Source organism: Artibeus jamaicensis, unplaced genomic scaffold, assembly GCF_021234435.1.
Source record: "Artibeus jamaicensis isolate MK-2021 breed Jamaican fruit bat unplaced genomic scaffold, CSHL_Jam_final contig_464, whole genome shotgun sequence".
Lineage (NCBI taxonomy): Eukaryota > Metazoa > Chordata > Mammalia > Chiroptera > Phyllostomidae > Artibeus > Artibeus jamaicensis.
The window spans coordinates 17,591,414-17,616,358 of NW_026521842.1; the positions used below are offsets into that span (position 1 = coordinate 17,591,414).

At 46.6% G+C, this 24,945-nt stretch overlaps 2 protein-coding genes across 3 annotated transcripts in view; both read right to left on the reverse strand.

The window, feature by feature from the left end:
- Positions 1 to 748: 748 nt before the first annotated feature.
- VPS4A (vacuolar protein sorting 4 homolog A) lies at positions 749 to 11,332 on the reverse strand. 2 transcript variants are annotated; one of them, XM_037162601.2, is made up of 11 exons: positions 11,165 to 11,332; positions 7,536 to 7,647; positions 7,289 to 7,436; positions 5,857 to 5,915; positions 5,657 to 5,776; positions 5,000 to 5,156; positions 4,268 to 4,416; positions 3,947 to 4,028; positions 3,498 to 3,717; positions 2,322 to 2,462; positions 749 to 1,590 (listed from the first exon to the last, which is right to left on the reverse strand). In XM_037162601.2, the coding sequence occupies exons 1-11, from the start codon at positions 11,183 to 11,185 to the stop codon at positions 1,489 to 1,491; spliced, it is 1,311 nt and encodes a 436-aa protein (XP_037018496.1). In that variant the 5' UTR covers positions 11,186 to 11,332; the 3' UTR covers positions 749 to 1,488. The 2 variants fall into 2 exon arrangements, with proteins under 2 accessions (XP_037018496.1, XP_037018495.1); XM_037162600.2 differs by having other exon boundaries at positions 5,857 to 5,918; positions 11,165 to 11,331.
- Positions 11,333 to 16,218: 4,886 nt separating this feature from the next.
- The window catches only part of SNTB2 (syntrophin beta 2), an 85,950-nt gene continuing 77,223 nt past the window's right edge, over positions 16,219 to 24,945 (reverse strand). Inside the window, exon 7 of the mRNA XM_037162535.2 lies at positions 16,219 to 23,466. Coding sequence (XP_037018430.2) covers positions 23,374 to 23,466 — 93 coding nt within the window. The 3' untranslated portion in view covers positions 16,219 to 23,373. The remainder of the gene's footprint in view (positions 23,467 to 24,945) is intronic.

Consider the following 24,945-nt stretch of genomic DNA (forward strand, 5'->3'; position numbering starts at 1 on the left):
CCACAGTGCAAGGATAAAACTATCTAGGAGTTGACCATGCACTCAGTTCTGGACCCTTTGGTTTTGAAGATACCAGTTTGGGGAGGGGAGAAGGGCTGGTATGGGGCCAGGCCTCTTCTGTGTTCACAGATGTTCGTGGTCAGTGTGAGTCACCCTCTCCTGCTTCTGCTCCCCGTCAGACAGCATTTCCAAGGGTGACTCTGGAGCCTTGGGTGTCTCACAATCAGGGGTCACAAATTCAAGTGGCCAGAGGGACTAGGCAAACAGTGCAAATGTGTAAACAGGCCAGTGGGGACAGTGAACTGCGGAGCATGTCACCATCTGAGTAAAGCCATCCCTGCTCAGCAGCAGCTGATAGGCTGCCTCAAGGGGATGCAAGCCCAGCATTACCTAACTGAATTTTTATATCTACTCTTGATTTTTGGTGGTAGAGCAAAGGAAACAGCTGCAGGCCACATCTGGCTCACAGGCTTCCCAATTCAACACTCTGATCTGGAGGCTGGACAACAGGAAGGAAAATTCAAGTCCCTCAACAACACTCCCGGCCACACTTTCCAGTCCCTGGGAAAAGAAAGGTCTCACGAACCCATCTGGAATACAGGCCTAGGCACAGTGGCAGTTGGCAACATTCCTCCTTCCTACTCTGCAGAAGAGAAGACAGCAGAGAAAACCACAAGGTGTTTCCAGTGGAAGCAAGCATGGCCTTTGAAGAGCTCCAGACAAGAGTCAAAGAGATCACTCAGGTGGCTCAAGAAGGGAAAAGGATTTATTAGCACATTTCCAGGGCAGGGACCTGGGGCCAGTGGCTGGGTTGTGTTCTCACATTCAGAGGGAAGAAAAGGCAGCAGTGAAACCCGCCTGACTGCCTCCACTCATTCTGATTCACACAGCTCTGTGCTCACAGACCAACCTCTCCTCCTGCAAGGACACAGAGCACAGGATGCCAACCTAGGAAGGTGTGAGTGGCCTGGCTTTACTCTTGGCCTTTACAGGCAGAGCTTGGGCTAGGGATCCAGGGCATCAGTCATTCTTCACAAGGAGCAAATCTGGGTCTGAAGGGAATGAGCCATGGGGCTTCTGCAGGTCTGCTGCACCGACCCCACAGCACGGGCTCCCACTCCGTGATGTTTCCAGGTGATTTTAACTTTATTTATAAACAAGATGAAAATCCAAGCAGCATTAATTTAGGAGAACAAAAAATGGTTTAAAAAAAATAGAGAGGGGCAGAACAAGGAGTTGGTGAGCATCCAAGAGGAAGAGGAGGAAGTAGGAAGAACCAGTATCTCACTGGCTGCCGAATGTACTTCTGCGTCTCTGTGCCTGGGAGCCCCTTCCTTCCTGCTCCTTGACTGGTGGCCAGACAGCAGAGGGGACACTGTAGGGACTTTAGGAGAAGCCCTGGAGCCCTGTCTGGCTGCTGACATGGGGAGTGCATGAATTTACCCCAATCAACTTCCCACCTTCACTGTCACCAGAGTGAAGAAGCTTTTAACCCTCCTGTCCAAAGTCCTCTGAGAATTTCTTCACTTTCAGGAGGTCATCTGCATTCACGGTGGGCCGAGTGGTGGCCAAAGACCGGAGCATGTCCGACTGCAAAGACAAGAGCATGTGGCTGAGGAGTAGCTGGACTCCAGGCCCTCAGCCTCCCAGCAGCGCAGACCCATGCAGTCTAAGGTAGGAAGAGGCCAGCCTGTGAGGTCAGCCCCAGCCCCAAAAGCAGAACTCCCTGTGGCTGCCTGGCTTCTGCCTGAATGCTTCCCGTGGCAGGGATGCTCTTACCTCCTGAGGCAGCTCATGTCATCTCCAGATGGGCCTCCTTCCAGTCTGAGGGAATCTAAGATCCCATCCTCTCTTACCTCCCGTGAGAAGCTCTCTCTAACTGCATGCCCACCACACCAGCCACAAGGCAGACAGCTGCCACACAGAACGAGCAAGACCATCAGCAAGACTAGGATAAGGGGAGGTTAAGACTGGCCAGGTGAGAGGCTGCCTGTGCAACTCCACCAAATCACGTGGTGCGAACATTCATTCGCTGGTTCCTTCTGTGTACAGAACAAGCCAACCCCTTGGAATAAGGCAGTCATATCACCTGGCCTTTACTCTTTTGCTGAAGAAAATAAATTCTAATATTATGGCCTCCATCCTGGGCCCTCACTGAGTCTAACAGTAGAAGCCCTAGCTACTCAGAACCCCACAGGCCATTCTCTGTTTAGGAGCCACAACAGCCTAGGATAGAAAAGGGGAGAATCTGATTTTTATTTTTGGAGCCAAGTCCCCAATTTTCCAGGCTGTGCAGTCCTCCCTGCCAGATGGCCACTTACCATGCAAACCACAGGCTCTAAGAGTTTGTCACTAGGGACATCCATCCAAGTCATCTCCATGGCCCCTGGGTCCCCTGGTGAGCATGGGGTCAGGAGGTCATTGATCATAATGCTAGGGTTGGTGCGGGAAGGGCCACAGACCTGAAACCAAACAGGAATTTGATTGGCTGAAGGGGCTGCCCCTTGGTTTTGGAGGAAGGAGCAGGACACCTCAGATTTATGGGTCCTGAAGAGAGGGTGATGCCAGGGTACGATTAAATGCCTGGGTCTCTGGGTCATTGTCTGAGGAGGGAAGGGCTCCTTCAAAACTCTCAGACTGAATAGTCGAAGTGGCCTGAAGTCTGATTTCAGAAGTTCAAGATCAGCATGCTATTCCAGCCACTGTCCTTCAGAATTTCATTTTGTGGTCCTAAATGCCTTGGTATTTTCCTCTTCCTAATTAACTCAAGTTTCACCATGAGTGCAGTGACATAAAAAATATTTTTCCAACTGAAATCTCATTGGCAACATTCTCCCAAATAGTCGAAGGTTCCTTCCCTCACCTGCTTCAATTCTTGACTCGAATGTCATCCAGCGTGGCCTATCCTTTAAGAGTGCAACCTGCCCCTCCCCCCCCAAACCTTGGAAATGCCAGACCTCCCTTCCCTGATCTCTTGCCCCTCACTGCCCTCCTGAGAACAAGTCTGTTTTGGCTGTTGCTTAACTCCTCCACTAGAAAGGAGGCTCCTGGAAGGCAGAGACTTCTGCCTGCTGTGGTCGGTTACCAACGTCTCCCCAGCATTTAGAACGAGACCAGGCACAGAGCAGGGCCCTTGCCAGACACCTAGCAGATCTGCTGTGCGGAGTTCCTCCTTACACTGTGTGGTTTTGTACCCACAACTTCTTAAACACTGGGTCAGGCCCACCACACACACCAGCACAGTGCTGACGGTGAGGGCGGTGGAGGTGACTGTCATGGTGCCCTGACCTCTAGGTTCATGAGATCTGAGATGGCCACACACAAGCAAGAACTGCAGGGAAGGGGAGAGCAGATACGACCCTGACCCCCGGAACCAAAGGGTCACTCTGCACTTGCCCGTGGTTCTCCAGGAGACCCAAGATGTGTCAGCTGGCAAAAGAAGCTGATATCCCCTTTCTTGTGACACTTTCTAAGTGATTCCTTGCTGGCTCACTCACCTTTTTGAAGTGTGTTGCTGACTGTACTTTTCTAACAGGCTGCATGAGGGAGTCCCGCACGATGATGCTGATGTCTGCACCTGAGTAGCCTTCTGTCTTCCGAGCCAGCTCGTGGATATTGGCGTCCGTGAGGTTGTGGGGGGTGCTACCCAGGTGCAAGCGGAACATCTGGGCACGGGCAGCCTCTTCTGGCAACGGGATGTAAATCCGCTTTTCAAACCTAGAGAGCCAAGCACACGGCTGGACTTGAGAGCAGATGGAGGAGGAGTCTTAATGCAGGGGCACAGCAAGGCCCTCCAGAGCTGGCTTCATTCGGGGCACTGCTCATCATGCAGACACAGAGAAGCCTCCAGAAAAATGAGGTCTGGCTGCATCCCCGGCTGTGGCGGCACATTGACCATGGCCAGAGAAAAGAGCTCAGCCCCTGCATCCTACTGGGGAAGACTCACCTCCTTCTAATGGCTGAATCCAACACCCACGGGATGTTTGTGGCACCAAGAACCAGAGTCCCATCGTTGTTATTCCCCACCCCTACAGGCAAAGGGAAACACAGACGCTGACTCAGCACACCTGCAGGGATGGGTCAAAACCTGTGGGAAAGAACCTTGGGGCCCTGTACTCAACTGCCATCCCTGTGCCACATGCTGTGGTGGTGGGGGGGTGCTATCGAGCTTCCCTGGAGCAAAGAGCCCTGACGTCCTGCCTGCCTCAGGAGGGGCAGGGAGGAGGGCAACGCTCCCGGGACCGCTCCACAATGAAAGAGCACGCACCCTGCATCTGGACCAAGAACTCTGTTTTGATCCTTCGGGCAGCCTCACTCTCATTTTCATTGCGCGATCCACAGAGGGAATCCACCTCATCGATGAAGATGATGGAAGGCTTATGCTGCCTGGCCAGCTCAAACAGGTTCTTGACTAGCCTGTGAAGGTGAAAAATGGGGTTGGCACAATGGGGTTGGGACAGGCCCAGCCAGAGTCCCAGTCACCACTTCTGTCACCCTTCCCACAGGGAGGTTGAGACTCTAGTCATGCTTGGATGTCAGAAAACGCAGTGGTAATAAATCCTCTGGCAGCTCTGTACCAAGAGGACGCACAAGCCTGAGGTCAGCTTCGATCCTGGCAGCCCCCTCCACTAGCTCTGGATTTAAGACAAGTCACTTCCCTCCCTCTCAGCCTCAGTTTCATCACCTGCAAAACAGGAGTCAGTGTGGGAAATAAGTTAACTCCAAAGTGCCCAGCAAAGGACGCTCATCCAATACCCAATTATTGGCAGTGCCTTTTTCTTCTCTTCACAAAGACTCATTTCTTCCAAGCTCCCTTCTAATTTCAGCTGTCCTAGTCAGGACAGTATCCCACCCAACAAGCTAGCAAGATACCCCTCTGCTGGCCACTGCTCCCTAAGATCCAATGGCAGCTCCTCTTGGAGGTGACTCCACCGGCAGGGAGTCTGGGCCACCCGCAATGCAGGGGTGGCAGCAGAGCGGGGCCTGGGGGCTGACTTACTTCTCACTCTCCCCCAACCACTTAGACATCAAGTCTGAGGAGGACACAGAGAAGAAGGTGGAGTTGTTGGCCTCTGTTGCCACCGCCTTGGCCAGGTAGGATTTCCCTGTGCCAGGGGGTCCAAAGAGCAGTATTCCTCGCCAGGGGGTACGCTTGCCTGCAGGAAAGAATGAAGTTAGCTTCCTTCTGACTGGGGAAGGGGAACAGAAAAAAGCAGAGGGGCCTTAGTTACTATAAATACAGTCAGAAATGGAAAGTTCTATAACACACTGATTCTTCTAAAAGCAAAGGAGTAAAGGGAATTAAATTACCTGCGAAGAGCGTGGTCTTAGCCCTGGCTCATGACCCACATAACTTTGCAAAGTGACAGTGGCTGGCACTGGTTCCTGACCCTGCCCACCCACTGGGACAATCAATTCAAAGTGCTAGTCATAAAGGCGTTTCTGACACCAAGAGAAGCCAAGGATTAGATGAGCACAATTGGCATGCCCTGGGGCCTTGCCCAGTGGGAGCCCCGAGAAGGCCAGGCCTCATCCACGAAGGGCAAAGGGAGCTGAGTCGCCACCTGCTCCCGAACACCTTCCGAGTGGGAGCCTTGAGCCTGCTGCCTCAGAAGCCTGAGGTTTTTACCTAGGCCCATGGTGGCTCGACCCTTACCTGTGAACAAGTGTGGAAATTTAATTGGCAATATGACAGCTTCTTTGAGGGCCTCCTTGGCCCCCTCCAGCCCGGCCACATCATTCCACCGAATGTTGGGCTTCTCCATCACGACGGCACCTGCAGAAGGAGGCAGATCCTTCAACCCAGAGCCCCCACCTCCCCGCCCCCAGCACAGCGGTGGGCCTCGAGCCTCTTACCCATCAGTTGTTCTTGTAATTTCTTTTTCTCTGGATTATCCCCTTCACTGTCACTATCGCTGCTGGGAAAGGAGACAAAAGATGATAGGTTGGAGCAAGAGGAGGCCAGTAAGGAGGCTCTCAGAGTGAGGCCAGGCTCTGGTGGTACAGGGATGCTCCCTGCTCAACAGTGGTGACGGACCCACAAACAACTACCCCAAGTACATCCAGGGCCTACATGGATCCTGTAGGAAACTCTCATAACCCATCCTCATTGCTTCACTAAGGGGATAAGAACAGAGACATGTGCCCTTTCTAGAGCCCAGTGTGGGACATGTGCTTTGGCTGGACTTCAAGAGCAGCCAGACAAGGCAACCAATTGGCGCTCTCACTGGCCTCTCATATGGACTCAAAACCAGACAGCAAGTGGCTCTGACTTGGAGAAGAGGTAAGTCTTCTTAGGTCTACAGGGGAGCACCTGGAAAAGAAACACAGTCGCTGTCGTTCCCCCTCCCCCAGCCTAGACCAATCCCTATCCGGATAGAAGTGATCTGCCATCCTCAAAACCCCTGCAGCCCTCCTGGAGATGCTTGGCTTCCTGTCCCTTCCTTGGTGGGTCTCTCACTCCAGGGACTCCTCTGCACCCAGGGGCAGAGCCTCTCGTCTCTGGTGATGCAGCTGACACAACACCCACCTCTCTCTACTCCATGGCCATCCTGCCCAGGATCCTCCCCTCCCCTCCAGGACACCACTGGCCTCTGTGCTCAGATAACTGGAATGTCCACAGTGGGCAAACCACAGACACGAGGACAGAAAGTGCGAAGGGAACACTGGCTTTGGAGTCAGAAAGATAGGCCCTGGTGCAGGTGCAGACTCCACCACGTTCCAGCTCTGCAACCTTGGCAATCTCTGAACCTGAGTCTGTTGCCTCATAGGTCTCAGAGGTCAAAGAGGACGCCAGATGGCAACTGCAGCTGACATTATTTAACCCCGACTGTGCACCAAGCTCTATTCTCAGGGCCTCATCCCATCATCTCATCTGCTCCTTAGAGCAACGCTAGGAGTTAAGTCCCATTATCTTCTTCCTCCTACCGACAAGGAGCCTGGAGGCATGGGGATCGGGAGGGGGAGGTCATGGCCCTTGTTCAAAGGCCACCCGACTAGAACGTAGCAGAGCCGCTTTCTAGGTTATACCCAGAGGGTCTGGCTGCAGAGTCCAAGGCTAATAAATGCTGGCTGCCCAGCCCAGATCCAATGAGATAGTGTACACAGAAGTATTCTGAAAGCATTTGACGAAAGCAGCTATGGGCTGCTGTGAGTAGAATTCCCCGAAAGAAAGGTGCTGTGGAAGTCCAAGGCGGCATCAGCACCAAAAACGACAGCAACAGAGGAAGAGGGCACGTCCTTGTGGGGGCTCTGGTCCTGGTAGACCCTGCCCCTCCCCCACACTCACCCCTTGCTCTCACTCTGATTCTCCTTGACTGGCTTCTTGCTGTGTTTCTCCTTGTTCCGTAAATAATCCTTAAGCTTCTCTGCCCGGTCTAGGTACTGCATGCACTTGGCTCGAATGCTCTCCTTGGCCTTGTCACTGTGTGCCTCATCTGCAAAAGGAGAACCCAAGAGAGGCCCTGTGAGTCCCCAGGGGCCCGCTCTCCTCTCACAGGGGCTTGGTGGCTGGGGAGGGCCCACGTGTGACTCACATTTGATAGCGTGTAGGAAATACTCCACGGCATGCTGGTAGAGTCGGAGCGCCTCCTCGTAATTCTTGGCTTTATCCTCTTCTGTGGCTTTGGTCACCAGATCAATGGCTTTCTGAAAAGGCAAAGTGAACGGCTCAGTGCTTCCCAAGGGATCCCAAAAGCCTTCAGGGTACCAAACAGTAGGAATATACTGATTAGAGATCTCGCCAAGCCTGGGAATTAGTCAGTTGCAGTCCATTATGTTGGCCTACTTTTCCAACATCAACGGGAAAGGCCTTAAAAGGGTGTTTTAAAAGATAGCCATCCCTCTTCACAAGGCACTCAATGCAATGAAAGCAACCTCCTCCTCAGTTGTCACTCTGGATTTCAGCAAGTGGAAGCCTGATGAAATAGCTCAGATTACGGTCCCAGGGAAAGTTCAGTTTCTGTTCCGTACCTCAAGGGAAAGAGAAATGGACCTGACTCAGAGCCTGGAACAAGAGAAACACCAGAACCAAGTGATTCCTGTGTTGTTTAGCAGGGAGGCCAGAAAAAGCACTTGACCTCAAGGGCCAGAGAAGAGCCAGCCGGCGAGAAAGTCTTTTCATTGATCTGAATCTTACGAGACAGACTTAAAGGGATCTGCAGGCCCAACCTGCTTGTCTAGGCTGAAAAGAAATGATGGTTTCATCAAGCTGATAAGTTACTTAGACACATGGGTCAATATGCCAGCATCTACAGTATTAAAAGTGCTGGCTTACCCCACAGGCATATATGTGCTGCCAGTTGAGGGGAACAGCCCTCTGGAACCTTTTTTTTTAAATAAATCTTTTTTTTTAAAGATTTTATTCATTTATCTTTAGAGGGGAAGGGAAGGAGAGAGGAAGAGAAATGTCAATGTATGGTTGCCTCTCATGCGTCCCCTGCTGGGAACTGACCTGCAACCCAGGCATGCACCCTGACTGGGAATTGAACCTCGACTGTCTGGTTCGCAGGCCCGAGATCAATCCACTGAGCTACACCAGCCAGGGCTGGAACCTTTTAAGAACTCCGTGAGAGTGTCTGTGTGCATCTCATATCCTGTAGCCTGTGCTCTACACTGAACTTGCAGCACGCTGGATCTTTCAGGCAGCGTCCCGCACTCACATATCCCGTTTTAGAAACCACAGCTTCACCAGCCCAGGAAGCGTTCCCAGAATTATCATCCTCAAGCTGATATGGCACTAGACACCAGGTGGGCAGATCCCGCCGCTATACACACAATTCTACCCACAGCAAATGATAAACCCCCTGGCCAGCTCTTGGCAGGGCCCAGGCTTTTGTGCAGCCCTTCCCCATCTGAAGCAAGAAGTCTCAGAAAGAGACACAGATAGCTCTACAAAACTAACATGGGTAGGTCAGGCTAAGTTGATGTCGACTCACTAGGCTGAAGAGATGAGGAAAGGGCCCTGGCTGGTGTATAGCTCAATGGATTGAGTGTGGGCTGCAAACCAGAGTCACCAGTTCAATTCCCAGTCAGGGCACATGCCTGGGTTGCAGACCAAGTCCCCCAGTGGGGGCCACATGAGAGGCAACCACACACTGATGTTTCTCTCCCTTTCTCCCTCCCTTCCTCTCTCTCTCTCTCTAATAATACATAAATAAAAAAAATTTTTTAAAGATGAGGAAAGGTGAGAGTGCAGGCTATTTCCAAGCTTCAGCACCCTCCACTACCTACAAATAGAGAAGGGCTAGGAGTTCTAAACCTTCTGACTGGATTAGCTTCAACACAGGCTTCACTTGCCTACTCTCTCCCCAACGAGGGCCCGTCAGATAACACAAGAAAGGGGTGTCCCTGTTCCTGGCGGTTCTCTTCTCCAGAACAAACACCCGCAGTTCCTCAGACTTCTTCCCTCTACACAGCTTCTTGTTTAGGTTTGTCCTTTTGAAAGACGGGGACAGAACAATACTCCAGGTATGTGGCAGAGCAGGCCCATCTCCTCCCGCCTTCTTGATACTACACTAACGGAAGCACTTCAGATTTTTCTGCCACCCACATACAGTTTTTCAAGTGCAAGAGGACTCAGTTGCAATTTGGAGAGGGGCAGTTTTGCATAACAGGAGGGTAAGGTGACAAAACTGCCAGCCCTGCTGCACCTGTAGTAACATGTATTACAAAAGATGAGGATAAAGAAAAGGGCTGTGAAAATGTACTAACAAGAGGAGCTGGCAACCTTTCTGTAAATGACCAGACGGCTAATATTTTAGACTTTGCTGGCCATACAATCTCTGTAGCAACAATTCCTCTCTGCCTTGGTAGCCCCAAAGCAGCCACAGATAATACATAAATAAGTGAGCAGGATGTGTTCCAATAAAACTTTATTTGTAAACATTGAAATTTAAATTTCATGATTTTCACGTATCCTTTTAAAAATATGAAAGCCTACAACATATGTTACATGAAAGAAGCCAGTCACAAAGAACTTCATATTGTATAATTTCCATTTATATAAAATGCCCAGAATAGGCAAATCCATGGGGATAGGAAATAGATTAGTGGTTGCTAGGGGCTGGGAGGGATAGAGGAGTTGGGGGGGTGACAGCTACAGGGTACAGGGTTTCTTTTGGAGTGATTGTGGTGATGGCTGCAAAACACTGTGAATATACCAAAGCATTGAATGGCACAATTTAAATGGGTGAACTGCATGTTGTATGAGTTGTACCTTAATAAAGACGTTTGTAAAAAATATGTAAAAAAAACATTCTTAGCTCACAGGCCATACAAAAAAACTAGGCAGGTGGGACCTGCAGGTGGAAATTTCCCCACTGTTCCTGCTTTTTCCTCCACCTGAAGCAGCCATCTCTCCTCCACCTCCAGGAATCTGGATGACTACCCATCCTTTTATGACCCCGCCAAATGCCACTTCTTCCAGGAAGTCCTGCCTAACTCTGGCAAGCTTTGTATCTGTCATCACTTAACTGAGCAATTACTATGTAGTTGACACCATGTTAAGAATGCTTTACCGGAACTAATCTAGAGTCACTGTCACAACAACCCTACTCCAGACACCAGGATCACGTAACTAGCCCAAAGTCACATACTAGTGTGGGTGGCAGAGTCGACATTCAAACCCTGATCGGAGGCCTGCCCATGTTTATGTTTTCCGGCCAAGCAGGAATGGCAGCGACTGGGTGGGTCAGTCACGCATCCAGGTGGCGCCACCCCAGCACCACCCTGCACAATCTAGGCAATGAATGAAGGGTCGTTGGCCGAAAAAAGGAAATCGGAGACCAGGGAAGAAGCAGGGGCTTGCTGGAAGGGAGGCAGGAGGAGGAGGGACAGTGAGCAGCCGGACTGCGGGCCTGAGCGTCCCAGGCGGCGCCTGTGAGGCCCGGGTGAGGCTGAGCCCCACGGCGGCCTCGGGGCTGCCAGCTGCACGTAGCTGGCAAGGGGGCTCGGCCAGGCCAGGGGGGCTCGGCCAGGGCAGCAGTGCCGGGCGTTCTGGAAAGGAAGTGGCCCTCGGCTCCGAGCGGGTGAACACAGAAACCGGCGCAGCAGCTACTGGGCTGCGGGGCTCTGAGGAGGCCCCGCGCCCGCCCAGGCTGCCGGCGGGCAGGCCCCGCCGCGCCTCCTGCGGCTTCCGCAAGCCGGCCGGGCCGCGCCGAGGTACCTGGAGGGTTGACGTTGTCATTTCATCTCCTGGGTCCGCCTCACACCCCGCGGCGCTGCTTGCGGCCTCGGTCCGGCCTCGGAGCGCCGAGGTACTAGGTCCGACGCGGGGAAGGGCGGCTGCTGGCAGCCGGAGCGGCGTCCGAGAACCAGAGAGGAAAGCTGCCCAGAGCGGTCGGGCCTGAGCAGCGCGGCTGCCCCCAGCGGTCACGGCCAGCACTGCAGGCACCGCTCTCTGCGGCCCAGGCTGGGACTCGGCGGGGCGTGTCCGGGTGGGCGGTACTGGGCCGCGAGCTCCGGGAGAGTTAGGGGGGGCCGGGGGGGCCGAACGGGATGAGGGGGCGAAGCCATAGGCAGGGCTGGGTAGAACGTCCAGTCCCAGACTCCACTTCGAATGAAACAGCCCCTGTAGGGCAGCTTTCTTGGCACAGTAAACGTTAGTTCCCTGAGCTCTGTGTTTCTGATGTTTAATGGGTGTACTAATAATCAGTAGCTACCTTTTCTGGCTTTTGAGGGTAATGAGTGAGCTAGCTAATGTAAACACATACTCTCCACTGGGTTCAGTGCCTGGTAATTTATAATGCTCATGGCTCTGTCTAAAGGTATTTTTTGGTTGGAGGTAGTTTTTGTTGTTTTTCATATTAACGCTTCTACTTTCCTCTTTCGAAAAAAGTGGTTTCCTTAAACCTTTATAGCTAGGGGGTTTATTCCAGTGAACTTCAGTGTAGCAGGTTGGCTGTTCACATTCATTCATTTAACATTTAGTCAATGTAGACTATGTGTGGAGCTCTGTGTAGTTTCTGGGGACACAGCAATGATACAAACAGCTCTAGGGGAACCTGCAGTCTAAGGAGAAAGATGATGTACATCAGGAAAAACTATGTAGTAAGCCTGTGTGTGAAAACCCATGTGCTATGTGGGCTTCTAACAGCCAACTATCCAAGACAGGGGGTCAGAAAAGGTTCCCATTAATTAAGGGATGAGGGGGCTGGGGCAGAACATTCCAGGTTGATGAAACAGCCTGTGCAAAGGCCCTGAGTCCCTAAGGAGGCCACTGGTGAAATTTAAGAAACTGGAAGAAGGCTCAGATAGCCAGAGAGCAGAAAGTAGTAAGTCTACTGCCCTCTGATGAAGCGATGTCAGGGAGTTTGGAAGGGGCCAGGACATTTGGCTATGGTCAAGATTTTGGGTTTTATCGTAAGAACAATGAGAAACTTTTTTTTTTTTTTTTGGATAGATGACTCTAGCCCTTGTATGCACAACAGATTGCAGGGATGGGGTGGCTATTTTATATGAAGCTATTGCTGTGGTCCAGAAGAGTAAGGGAAGCTTGGACTGGGGGGAGGGGGACTTGGAGAGACATACACAGAAGGGGGAAGTTTTGGAACACAAATCATAAGTGTTCAGAAGTGGATTAGATATGGGGTATGGTGAGGGTCAGGAGGGGACTCCTGGGTTGCTGGCTTTAGCACCTGGACCAGTGGCGGTGCCACTGAGATGGAGAGTACTGGACAAAGACCAGATTTGGGGCAGGGGTAGAGGGGTGAAGAGTTTGAGATGCCTTTGAAATGTCAAGTGTCAGATATGTGTATCTGGAAGTCAGAATAAAGATGAGGGCTGGAGATGCACATCTCTGAGACATCTGGGTATAGGTGGAGATGGAAGCTGTTTGAATAACCTCCTAGGGAAGAGTAGAGTATAGGGTGAGGTGAGGAGAGAGCCTAGGACAAAGCTTGGAGGTTTGTTTAGCCGACCAGAGGAGGATGAGCCTACAAAAGCAGCTCAGAAAGACAGCTGGAGAGGTAGGAGAGCCAGAAGAGTGTCTCAGAAGTCAAGGGAGGGGCGCGGGAGGACTGTGAATAAGGAGAGGGGGACACAGTACCTAATGCAGCTGAGAAGGCAGAAAGTGATATGTAAGATACTGATGACCTCAGCCAGAGATGTTTCAGTAAGTGATGGAGGCAGAAGGCGGACTGCAGAGGGTTGAGAGTGAGTGGGTCAAGAGGACATGCAGTCCATGGGGAAGGCAGAACTCTCAAAAAGATTGGGGAAAAGAAAGGGAGGCCCAGAACAATAGCTGAAGGAATCATGGGGTCCAGAAAGGAGTTTTTGATTGATGTTAATATGAGAAGATTTCAGCATGTTTGAAAAACCAGTAGAAAGGATCTAGTAAAGATCAGTGGGAATAGGAATGGGTAGGAGGACTAGCATTAGACATTGTAGCAGGGGAGAAGTAAATAGATGCTTACCTTGTCGGCCAGAAGGTAACAGGAAGGTAGGTGAGTACCTTTGGGTGGCTTCTATTTTCTTCATGAATGGAAGAAAAGAAAACCTGCTGAGAGAGAGAAAGAGAGAGAGAGAGAGAGAGAGAAAGAGAGGGAGGGAGAGGAGGTGGGAGATCTGGGGTTTGAGGAGAGTAAAGATGGTTTAAAATTTAAAGTGAATCAAAAGTGAGCAGTTAACCGGATGGCAAACCTGGTGAAGATTGGCAACCTCTAGAAATGTATAGAGGTACCGATTTGCCTTGGCTTTTTCTCCTTAATACTCAGATCTTTAGATGCAGGGAGATGGCAGGATTCACCCAGATGACTGTGGAATCGGAGCCAGGTAAGGTTGGAAGTGCATAGGAAGAAAGTTAAGAGTCGGTGTTCTACTGAGGACCCAAAAGATTGAAGGAAGATCACAGTGAGAGCACGCTGGAGAGGGATACTTCAGATACTGATTTCAGAAATGGTTTTTTCAGCAATAATGCAGTCCGAAGGGTAACCATGGGAGCAGGACGACAGCGAGATGACATGATGGGGCATATGGGGAGGTCAAGAACCAAAAGGCCCAAGTGCTGAGCATCCCTGCGGACTGAGTGGGGATAATGACCTGAGTGGCAGGACAAGGCCTCTGATGAGTCTGGGTGAGATGGGGAGGCACACACCCTGCAAGTCGTGGCTTCTTAGCTTCTACCCCGAACTTTCTGCTCTTTTTTTTAGACACTGACAGAGCTGAGTGGGGAAGCTTTTGTTTGCTGTTTTGGCCTCTGGCATAGTCACTGTCCCTTTGCCTCACTGAGGGGGCGGGGCCTGGCACAGGCACTTAATATCTGCTGGGAGAATTAATAATCAACTTATTCAGAATTAATAAGTGAGCAAACAAAAGAGAGGGACTCCAGCTGGCGGGTGAGAGTGAGGCAGAGAACTTGAGAACATATTAACCCCACATCTTAGATGGGCTGTGTAAGCTGAAAGATGGAATTAAAATTAAAAAATCCCTACAATTAGAAGAGGGCTATATAAGTTTGCTAGGGTTGCTTTAACAAAATAGCACAAACAGGGTTGCTTTAAACAATAGAAATGTACTTTCTCCCAGCTCTGGAGACCAGAAGTCCAAGGTGAAAGTGTTAGTGTTGGTTTCTTGAGGCCTCTTTCCCTGGCTTGCACATGGCCACACTTTTGCTGTGTCCTCTCAGGGTCTCTGGTCTAGGTGTGCGCACCCCGGTCGGTATCTGTGTCCAACTTTCCTCTTCTTATAAGGACACCAGTCAGATTGAATGAGCGCCCATCCTGATGGACTCATTTCAATGGAGCCACCTCTTTAAAGGCTCTATCTCCAAACAGACACATTCTGAGGTGCTGTGGGGTAGGGCTCAACATATGAATTTTGGCAGCTCACAATTCAGCCCATAATAAGTTCTGGGTTCGCCATCCACTGGCTGTGGGTGTCTTCTTTGTTCTGCCTCCACAACTTTCTTGCACGTCTCACTTAGCTTCTGTCTTCCACAAGCCTGCCCTCCAGACACCGAGCCTCCTTGTAGAGGAACAGTTGTCCTGAGGTGCTGCTGCTGCTGCTGACAACAGGAAGTGGGATTTCCTCCCCTCTAACTTAGTCATTGTTGACTTTCTCCTTAGAAATCCTGAAAACAGACTGAGAAAACCCTCAGTTCTGCAGTGGCAGCGCCGTTGGTGGGGATGATAGAATAAGTGGAGGAGGAAAGGGGGAATAAAGGCACTAAATTTAAGTTATTTGTGGGCTGGCACTTGGGGCACGTTTAGGCTTGATAATTCTGAATCAGATCAGTACGTTTAAGTTCTAACTTTCTCAGGAGAACAGAAACCAGACTCTCAGCTCCCACACTTTAGGTAGGAAGTCATTCCATTTGCTCTTTGTTGCATAGCACTTTTCTAGACTGGATTCTGATGCTGAGAAGGTAGCACTTGTTAACCCAAGCTCAGGTCAGTGAGTCAGCTCTGCTTAGCTAATACAACTTAGTAAAACCAGGCCAGACAGACTCCAGCATTCTAGGGCTTGTGCCAAGAAACAGGCTCCTAATAGTTTGTTGAGGAGCACCTAGGGTGGGGGGCCAAGAGCATTGTGATAAGAAAACAGGTTTAGGTGAGTAACATCTTGGAGAGGTAGGGCCAGGGCAAATTATGCTAAGATGTCACACAAAGTGAGTGACAAGACATTCAAATAAATGGAGCACTGATGATTCCTGAGAAACCATCTCCCCTCTTACTCCTGTGTGTGACTCAAAGTGTGATAAAGCTCAGATGATCCAGTGATTAAGCTCCCATCACACAGATGGAACGAGAACCCAAACTAAGTTTTTAATAAGAGTTTGGATTTGCCCCGAATCTGCTTAAAAATAGCACCAGAAGGGAGTGATGAGACATGAAAACCGAACACAATGCGGCACTGGATAGGGAGGGTCTCATGCAAGAAAGGAAAACATTGCTGGGACAATGGGTACCATCTGAGTGGGGTCTGTGGATGAGGTGGTGGCGCTGTACAATGTTGGTTTCCTAACTGGGAGGGCCGGCTGTTGGCAGCGCAGGAGAGTGTCCTTGGGTTTGGGAAGTACACAGTAGAGAATTTAAAGCTGATAGAGCATCATGTCAGGAAAAGAAAAAAAGAAAGATGGAGCAAATGTAAAATGTTAACAACTGGAAACTGGGTAAAGGTGACGTAGGGGTTCTTTGTACTGTTCTTAAGACTCCCTGGTAGGTTTGGGACTATTTTAACATTAAAGAAATGGAAAAAATACAAGTCTAAAAGCAATTTTTTTATTTACAGTATAAAGATTACAAAGGTATATATTTATTTATATATATAATAATACCCTTAAGTTACAAACTTCCATTGTAATATACAATGCTATACGTTGAGGTGCAACTCAAGGGAAAGTGTTGTCTATGCGTTTGTATTTCTAGAGCACACTTACATAAAGCTTTCTCCTTTTTTAACCAAGAACACAAACACTGCCCTGTTTTATGCCATCGGTGTTGATTTGGTAGTCTGGTGATGCCAGGTTTGAAACTTCTATTTTAAACAACACTTAAAATGAAGTCTTGTTTAAATACAGGGTTCTCAACAGAAGAAAAATTCCCCTCAGAATATCACATACTTTGAATTCTTTGTAGCAGTATTATTCTAGGTTTCTAAGTCTCAATACTTAACGGAAATGAAAGTAGTGTGGGACAGAATACAAACGAGTGAGGATAATCAGAGTTTGCACAGATTAGCCAAAACAGGTCTTCACAGGGTAGTTTCTTCTAAAAGACCTTGGGTCTGATACCAAAAGGGAAACTATTCTTTGGGTACCAAGGTCTTATCACACTGAATCCACCCAACAGATTGTAAACGTAACACTGGAGTCCTACCCTGCAGGAAAAGGAAAGATCAATCTGGATCTTACAGTAAAGGGCGGGTTTCCTCTAAGTTGTGAAGAGTATCATCACGACTGAGAACTGTGCCGAACCCAAAACCTAGTTTTAATCATTTCCTCTCCCCCCAATTCTCTCAACTGACAAAACAGAGGTGAAAACAACATAACTGACACCCACTCTGAGCAGGACCGAGACAGGAGAAAAGCGCTTCTTCCAACCTGGGAGGAACAGACACTTACATGACAATACTCATGTGCTGGTTCCAATAATATATAATCATTAGCACCTGATTGTCAAAGGGCAGGAGAGGCAGGACACTGGAGGCATGACTGAATTTGCCTGTGCACGACTCCAGGACACTTGAAAACAAAGGGGAAGGAACCCATGAGAGTATGTTCCCTCTGCCATTCCAGTCACAGAGTTCAGATCCTTCCTGAGCATGATGAAGGATGTTACCCGAAAGGCTGACCCAAGTGATAAAGAGAGCGGCTGGACAGGAAAGGGATGTTACTATATAAAAATTATGGAAATATTCAAATAATGTCTCATTTTCTTTTAAGTGCCCTTTTTACTGAGTTTGAATGCCAGTGTCTAGAATAAGTGGGATTGTACCAAGTTTTAAATATCTCCATTTTGATCTCTCATTAAGAAGAAATACTCCATCTACCATGTGTAAGGACTTACAGCAGATGAGATCTTTGAAGGGTGTAAGTGTGAAAATGAGTGGGCCAGCACAATTTAGAAATAGGGGTGAGTTCATTTTGCTCATTATCATTAAAAGCAGCATTTCTTTAAAAACTTTCCCATTGATCCACTTTGGGCAATAGAAAATTGTTGTGATTTATCTCCCTAAGGATATTCTACAGTGTTCTCCTTCCCAAACTAAAATCCTCATTTTGCATTTTAAAAAATTATGCATGATAAAAAGACCACCCTACTTAAATGTGTTTGTAATTCTTTCATGCTGGCATGGCCCAAAGACCGGGTGTCCTTTCAAACACCATGCAGTTTGCCAGATGAGCAGAACTTCTGCCGTGCTTTGGTGAAGTGGTTTTTCACTTAACCTTGGATTGACAGGGGGCGTGGGGCGATTGAGAAGTGATGGGTTATGTGCAGTGTGAGGTCAGGAACTTTCTTTTGGACCCTTCGGAGTAAGTGCCCGTGAAGAACTGTACATGCGTCTCAGATGGAAGACTATAGAAATTAATGTGTTGTTAATTAACTCTGCAGTTTCAAAATTTCTCCCAGCCTACAAAGAACCTTTTGTCTGTGCATACAAGACTTCTATCACTTTGGAAGAGGTGACAGAACACCCAGGGTCAGGGTGTGTATGTGACTGGGATAAAGAGGGATGCAAAAACTAAAGAAGCATTTGTGTCAATGGCACGGAGGTGATGATTACTGCAAAATTGAGTGAGGTATGTGGAGGACTCAGAAGTCAAATCTATCAGGTCACCTAACCTGAACCGTCAGGGATAGGCAAAAGTAGGTTTATAGTTATAAGTACACAAAATGGAGCTTATTCTTGTATTATTATTTTTTGATTATTGAATTATTTTCCATATGAACTATAAACCTACTTTTGTCCACCCCTGTATAACAAAGCATTAATAATTTCCCTACTATAGCCTTTTAGTTCCAACCAGTCTATTTTTGGGCAATTCAAGGGTTACAGTTCATATGGTAGATTTTTGTTGAATATAACTAAATGTTCATTGGAGAATAAGCAGTCATTTGCAAATAGCATATTTTATGCATTTTGTCAAATATAGATTCACTTTGAAAAGCAGAATAGGCTTTGGTTCAGTCACCTGAAGTAGAAAGGAAGAATAAGTGGCAAGAGATTAAGTTCAAGTATATCAGTTTTGAAATAGAAGAAATCCTGTTAAAATATTTTTCTAGTTAATATACAGCAATAATTCTTCCAGTTGGCAGTTCAGCTAGTGTCAGAGGGAGACAAGGAAACATGTGTTGTATGTGCCCACTTATTGTACCTTAACCTGGAATTTGATCCACTTATAGGATGAACTCGAATCACCTATCTGCCAGGTGTTTTCGTTTTTTTAGAGAAAGGCTTTCAAATCAGCCACTTAAGCAGTCTATTACTAGTGTAAAATAAATTTCACTTAATATCATTACACCATAGGAAGAGCTAGCTATATTGATCAAGATAACAGAATCCTGATATAAAGCATAATTATTTTAAACTATTATCAAACATTTATCAAGTGTCTATATACTCAGCAAAGTGAAAGATGTGGCTTAAAAAGGTAGGAGGAAGGAGGATGGATGACTGCTGCAGTTGGTTTTTAAAGAAAGTATATAAAAAGTCAAAATTATTCTAGATTTCCAAGCAACTGAAATCGGGACATAGAGAATTGTAGCAGATGGCAGATTCTTTTGTTTTCATCTTCAGGAGCCACTGTAACAATTCCAAGTGAATGAAAATTTCTAAACTCAAGACAGAATATAGTCTCACCTGCTCCATAATATGCCTGATAAAGATACATAAACAGGATATGACTATAGTCAAATTCAACTGAAAAGTTTAAGCATCCCACAGTTAAACAAGTCTCTTTTCCTACATAGATAGTCATATCAGACCAAACAATGTTTTGAGATCGAAGAGATCTGGCATTTTACTTTTTTGTTAGGGTTTGAAAAAACCCGACCTTTGGCTTTCTAGCCAGCCATTTCATTCATGGTGTCAATAGCGAATGGCAGCGACATGGAAATGTATGCTGGATATTTGGATGGTTTAAATATTATGTACAATCAATAGCTTATAACCAGTAAAAACAATAACATAATTTAGCGTTAAGTGTCCAAGATAAGATACAAAAAAGCAGAGAAAGTGCTTAAGTCTACAGGTCTTCCCTGAAAGCTTCAAAAATGTTTAATTCTTTAAGTAGGTAGGGCTTTTAAAAGAAGTTGCATAGCAGCTTACAAGATAATTTGCATAAAAAAATACGGAGATTCTCCCATGTTTTTGAAAACATACAAATATATCCACATGCATATAAATTAAACAAGGAGACCTGGAGGTTCTCACGCATACACACGCATCCATCATAACCTTTCCTCAAAGTTATGGTCACACTTCTGCCCATCAAAACGACTTACAGTAAAACTTGTTTTCCTGGGAGAAATGTAATCTTATCCAGATTCCACACAGCTTAAGAAAAAAAAATTTGGTGTATTAGCTAAGTGCATTTAATCAGCTGAAAAAAAGCTTTGTTACCCTTCTGCTTAGGAGGATAAGAAAACAATCAGTAACAACTTTAATCATTTGTTGGTTAGAGGCTTTTCCACTAACAAAAATATAAGAAATAAATACTTCAGTCTCTCCTGCCATGCAGTAATTTTCAATATCAAGGTCTGTGAGATTACAGATGATAAAAACAGGCTCGATCAGACTTTACCTAGCCCCAAAAGTGCTAACTGGCATGGCTTTAAAATAGGTGGATGACATTTAAAGTAGTATTTTTGATGACCTGTGCATGTCCCAGTTTTTAACCTGAAACTCTGTCTACTAGGTAGGTGAGTTTACAGTTACAAATATCTAATAAATAGTGTATAAACATAAAGTATTTCTTCATATAAAATATTACATATTAATTTCCAGGTAAGGTTCATTTGACGACTTCAGGAAAGGGCTTACCTTTTTCAGAAAAGCAGTAACTGAGCCTTTGCTTTTACAGGCATCTGTGTGGAATATGGAGAAGATGTCTAAGCCTGGTCTCGGGGGCACAGGAAGTGGTCCACTGGAATGAGGGGGACACTATTCTGCAATTCCTTTACATTCTACACATGGAAGCCCACAGCATTCTAAGCCATTTTCCTAATTCAACATAAAAAGGAAATGAAAAGTCAGCTGTTCTATAAAAGATGTGAACTATCAAAAAATGTCAATTATTAGTTATCATTTGAAAATAACTTGCCATATTTTGGCATCTAAATACAAAGTACAACTTGACCCTTGAAGGACGTGGGGACTGGGGTGCCAACTCCCCATGCAGTCAAAAATCCACTTATTGGCATCTGAGCCCCCCAAAACTTATCTACAGTTTGGCATCCACAAGGGATTGGTTCCAGGACTGCCCATGGACACCAAACTCCGTGGAGGCCCCCGTTCTTTATAAGAAAGGGTGCAGAGCAATGGATGCAGTCAGCCCTCCTCACATGCAGATCCCTACTGTGGATCGAAAATCCCACTAATACACTCAATGGAAGAACAACCTGGTCACCCATCACTGGAAAGCTGTTGACGTATGCTGAACAGGCTTAAGGGCTCTTGCCCTGGGGGTGCTAGTGGTCACAGGAAACCTCCCACACAATTTCATTTCACACTATGACTCAAAACCCTATTAAGTATTAAAAACCCTATGGACCTAGGGGCTATACATGATGGTTTAAGTTTGAGCAAAAGGGTCTGAAATGCACACATGCCTTGCCTCTCCTGCCCACATTTTAGTCACAGCCTTTTTACAGACCTTTTTCATGTAACTGTTGAGCAGGTGGCTCTTTCACACTAACACAGAAAACCTCAGCTAAATGGCTTTGCTGCCAAAGTCTGTGATTACATGATTCATCTTCTCAGATTAATACTCTCACTGCAAAGAATGTCTAAGCTCCTTCATCTGAGAGTATTATGTGTCTAAATCCTTCCAGAAATCATAGCAGGACCTTTAAGGTATTTTTATCTTCCCTAATTTGTAAACTTAACTCCAGATGGAAGCAAACTGGGGTTTATGAATTTTCAAAACATAGAAAGCTCTTGAAGAACATATTCTAGTCTAGATTTAAATTTCCAGTTTTAAGTGGATCATATCATTCATTTTTTGGGACTGATGTTGGGGGCAGAAAAGACATCTCTCCCCAGCCTCTGCCTATGGTTAATCTCACCGTACACAGGGAAGCAGTGAAGACAATGGGGTTACAATGTCTAACTAGGACTTTCTGCCCATGATTCGGCTCTTTCACATGTCCCACCTGTACATCAGTCTGCACTCAAACCAAATATCTGCATCCTCCAGAGTGTTCACATCCTCTTCTGGCACTCCTGATCGGTCTGGTAAATGAGAACTAAACCCAGTCCTTTCTTGAGAAAACACAGAGAACACCCATGTCAATATTACTTTTCTGAGTTCCAGGGACTGTGCTACTTGATGTTTTATATAGCCGTTACACTACTTTAAAAGTTTTCAGATACACACCTACTTCAAAATTAGACATAACAAGCTAAATGTGCTCTCCAGTACCACAAAGTCAGCCATCTTACTGCTTAGCAAAACCCAGGCAGCTGTTCCATGGTCTTGTTATACTGCCCACTGTAGGACGCAGTACTAAGTCACACAGTCCTGAGTTAGCTGCCTGTTCATGCCACTCTGCTGCCACAAATGGAGAGGGCCAGAGCCAGGGCCAGGATCCCACATGGGTGCACAGAGCCCAAAACAACTTGATATTTTGTTTGGGCTGCAAAGCCCACTTCTCCCACAAATTCTACTCTTAAAACAAGCTTGCTCTCCAGGATTTATCTTCCTCAAAGATATCTGCCCATTAGGAAAGACACCACTAAGGAAAGCTGCCTCAAAGGCTATTCTTTGAAACTAGGATAGATGATCTCCCTGGAGTGGCAGTGATATCCAGTTATTCAAATAGTGACTAATAAAGCTCCACTAACCCTAACCAAAGGCACATTTGGTAACAATAAAAAATGGCTTAGGCTAAAATGAGGATTTTTCTTTTAAAATAAATCTTAACCATATCTCCTGGCTCCTACCAAAGAGAAAATCAGAAAATCCTCAAATGAGTAAAACTTTTTTTTAAAGCAGTGGTTTCCAACTTGCTTTTCAACTTGGTCACCACCAACAAGGGAGTGGAAAGCAAGGCAAATCAAATCTTGTGAGTCCTAAGACCTAAAGTTAGCACTTAGGAGGGGCGAAGCTTGTGATGCAGTGGGTCCAGCGTGGGATGCAGTGAGAGCTGGGGCAGATGGGAGAACGCTTTGGTGATACAACTTGAGGACCTCCTGGGGTGGAGGGAGTGAGCAAGGGAGGACGATAAACTCCAAAATGCCAACACAACGAGAGCCTGGCTGGAATGACCAAGAAGCACGGGCTGCTGCAAACTAGCACCTGGGAAGAGACAGTCATCCAAAGCTAAGTTTGAAATAAATCCTACAGGAAGAAAAGAAGAAAAACAACTTCTTAGATATTTGACTATGTCCAGAAAGAAAAACAACGAGCCACCCTTTGTAACAGGAGAATTAAACAGAATTACTTAGAAACCATGTTAGGAAACCAGCCAATAAATCAATAGCTTCATTTTGGAGCTTATCAGAATCCTAGAAATTCTGGCCACGGTAGCTTGTGAAAGGCAGGCTCTTCTTTAAACATGGTTGTGGGTCAGCAGTGATTTGCAGGTCCTTGTCAAGGCACTGTGCTGGAGGATAGAGAAAAGAGCTTTCTTTTTGTGCTTTAAAAAAAATTTTTTTCTTGGAGGTGGAAATACTTCTTGTGACATTCAAGGCTCTTTTCTGATTTTTTGCTGCTCATACAAGCAGTCCCATGCGAGTGACTTTGGCCGATAAGAACGTGTGCAACACAAATACAATCGGCTTCGGACAAGAGTGCAGGTCCATGGTCTGCGGAGAAAGGACATTAGTTATCACTACCATATATGGATGCTTTAAATAACAAACATGCAAAATAAACAAATTTAGACTTGACGCTCTACTTTTTAAAAAGAGCTAAGATAAAGAATGTGCCAGAGCTATGGAAACTCTTGGGAAATGAAAGGCACCCATGAAAGTGTTCTCTGAAGTCAGGCTATTCTGTGGTATAATTAAACATCAGCACAAGGTTCCACATCCACAGTTAGGATCCACATGCTGGTACGCTGGGTTCCGCCACGCCTGGAAGAACTGAGACGTTAAGGATGTAAAAGAAAGGAATATTCTATATGGACACCATTAATTGTAATTATACTATTTCTGAGCAGGAACCACAGTAAGCTCAGCTGAAGTGTGACCATCTATGGTAGGATTTCTGACACCCCATATGAGTTTGTGGCAGAATGACAACTTGATGTTAGTAAGGAGGCTGGTTACACTTTCCTAAGCCCAGGACTCTAATTTGAATACCTGGTGCCAGAGAGCAGGAGACCTAGGCTCTGGCTGCATGAGTCAGGGGGGGTGTCAATCATTGGCACTGATACCAGAGACCAGGAACAGGACATAGCTTAGTTATGTTTTGTAAAGAAAAATAAAACTTTATGAAGAATGTAAGTTATAGAGCACTAAATTCATCACTAAACTTTATCTATATTAAATATAAAGCAGAGATTAAAATACATATATAGCCAGGGATAATCGAACACTTTGCTTGCTAAATGGCAACTGATATTAATAACTGGTTAATTAAATAGAAGTTCTTTAATAGAAGCACTTAACTTTTTCTAATGCTTCAAGCTTCTTTAAAAAATATTTTATTTATTTTTAGAGAAACGGAAAGGGAGGGAAGAAGGAGAGAAACATTGATGCATGAGAGAAACATCGACTGGTTGCTTCGAACCCATAATCCAGGGAGGTGCTCTGACTGGGAACCAGACCTTTGGTTTTGTGGGACAACGCCCACTCAACTGAGCCACACTGGTCAGGGTTGCTTCAGGCTTTTGAAAAGCCCTTGTCAATGGCCTATCCATAGTCTGGTCTCTCTAAGGCTCATCATTTAAAATAAGATTTCTAGCCAGTTTTCTCATCTGTTGGTTGAACTACGTTATCTCTAAGATCTATTTCAGTTCTAAAGTGTCAAGATTCTGTTTTCAAATTCACACATATTGTGACTGTTTCAATGGACATAAGATTTCACATACAAGACCTGAACTACTGGCTTAATAATGATTTTAAAAAGAGGAAAAGGCATTGTTTTACTCCTTTATCATAATTTATGATTTCTGAAGTATATTTGACACACTTTTCTAGTTCTCTAAAGGGGAGTCATGAATTCCTGTTGACATTCCCTTTAAGGGACAAGAAAGTACAAAATGAAAATGATGGTTGTACGGACATACCTCTACATCTTTTTTATTATCAACAGAATTTCTGTAGCAACCAAGTCACTCT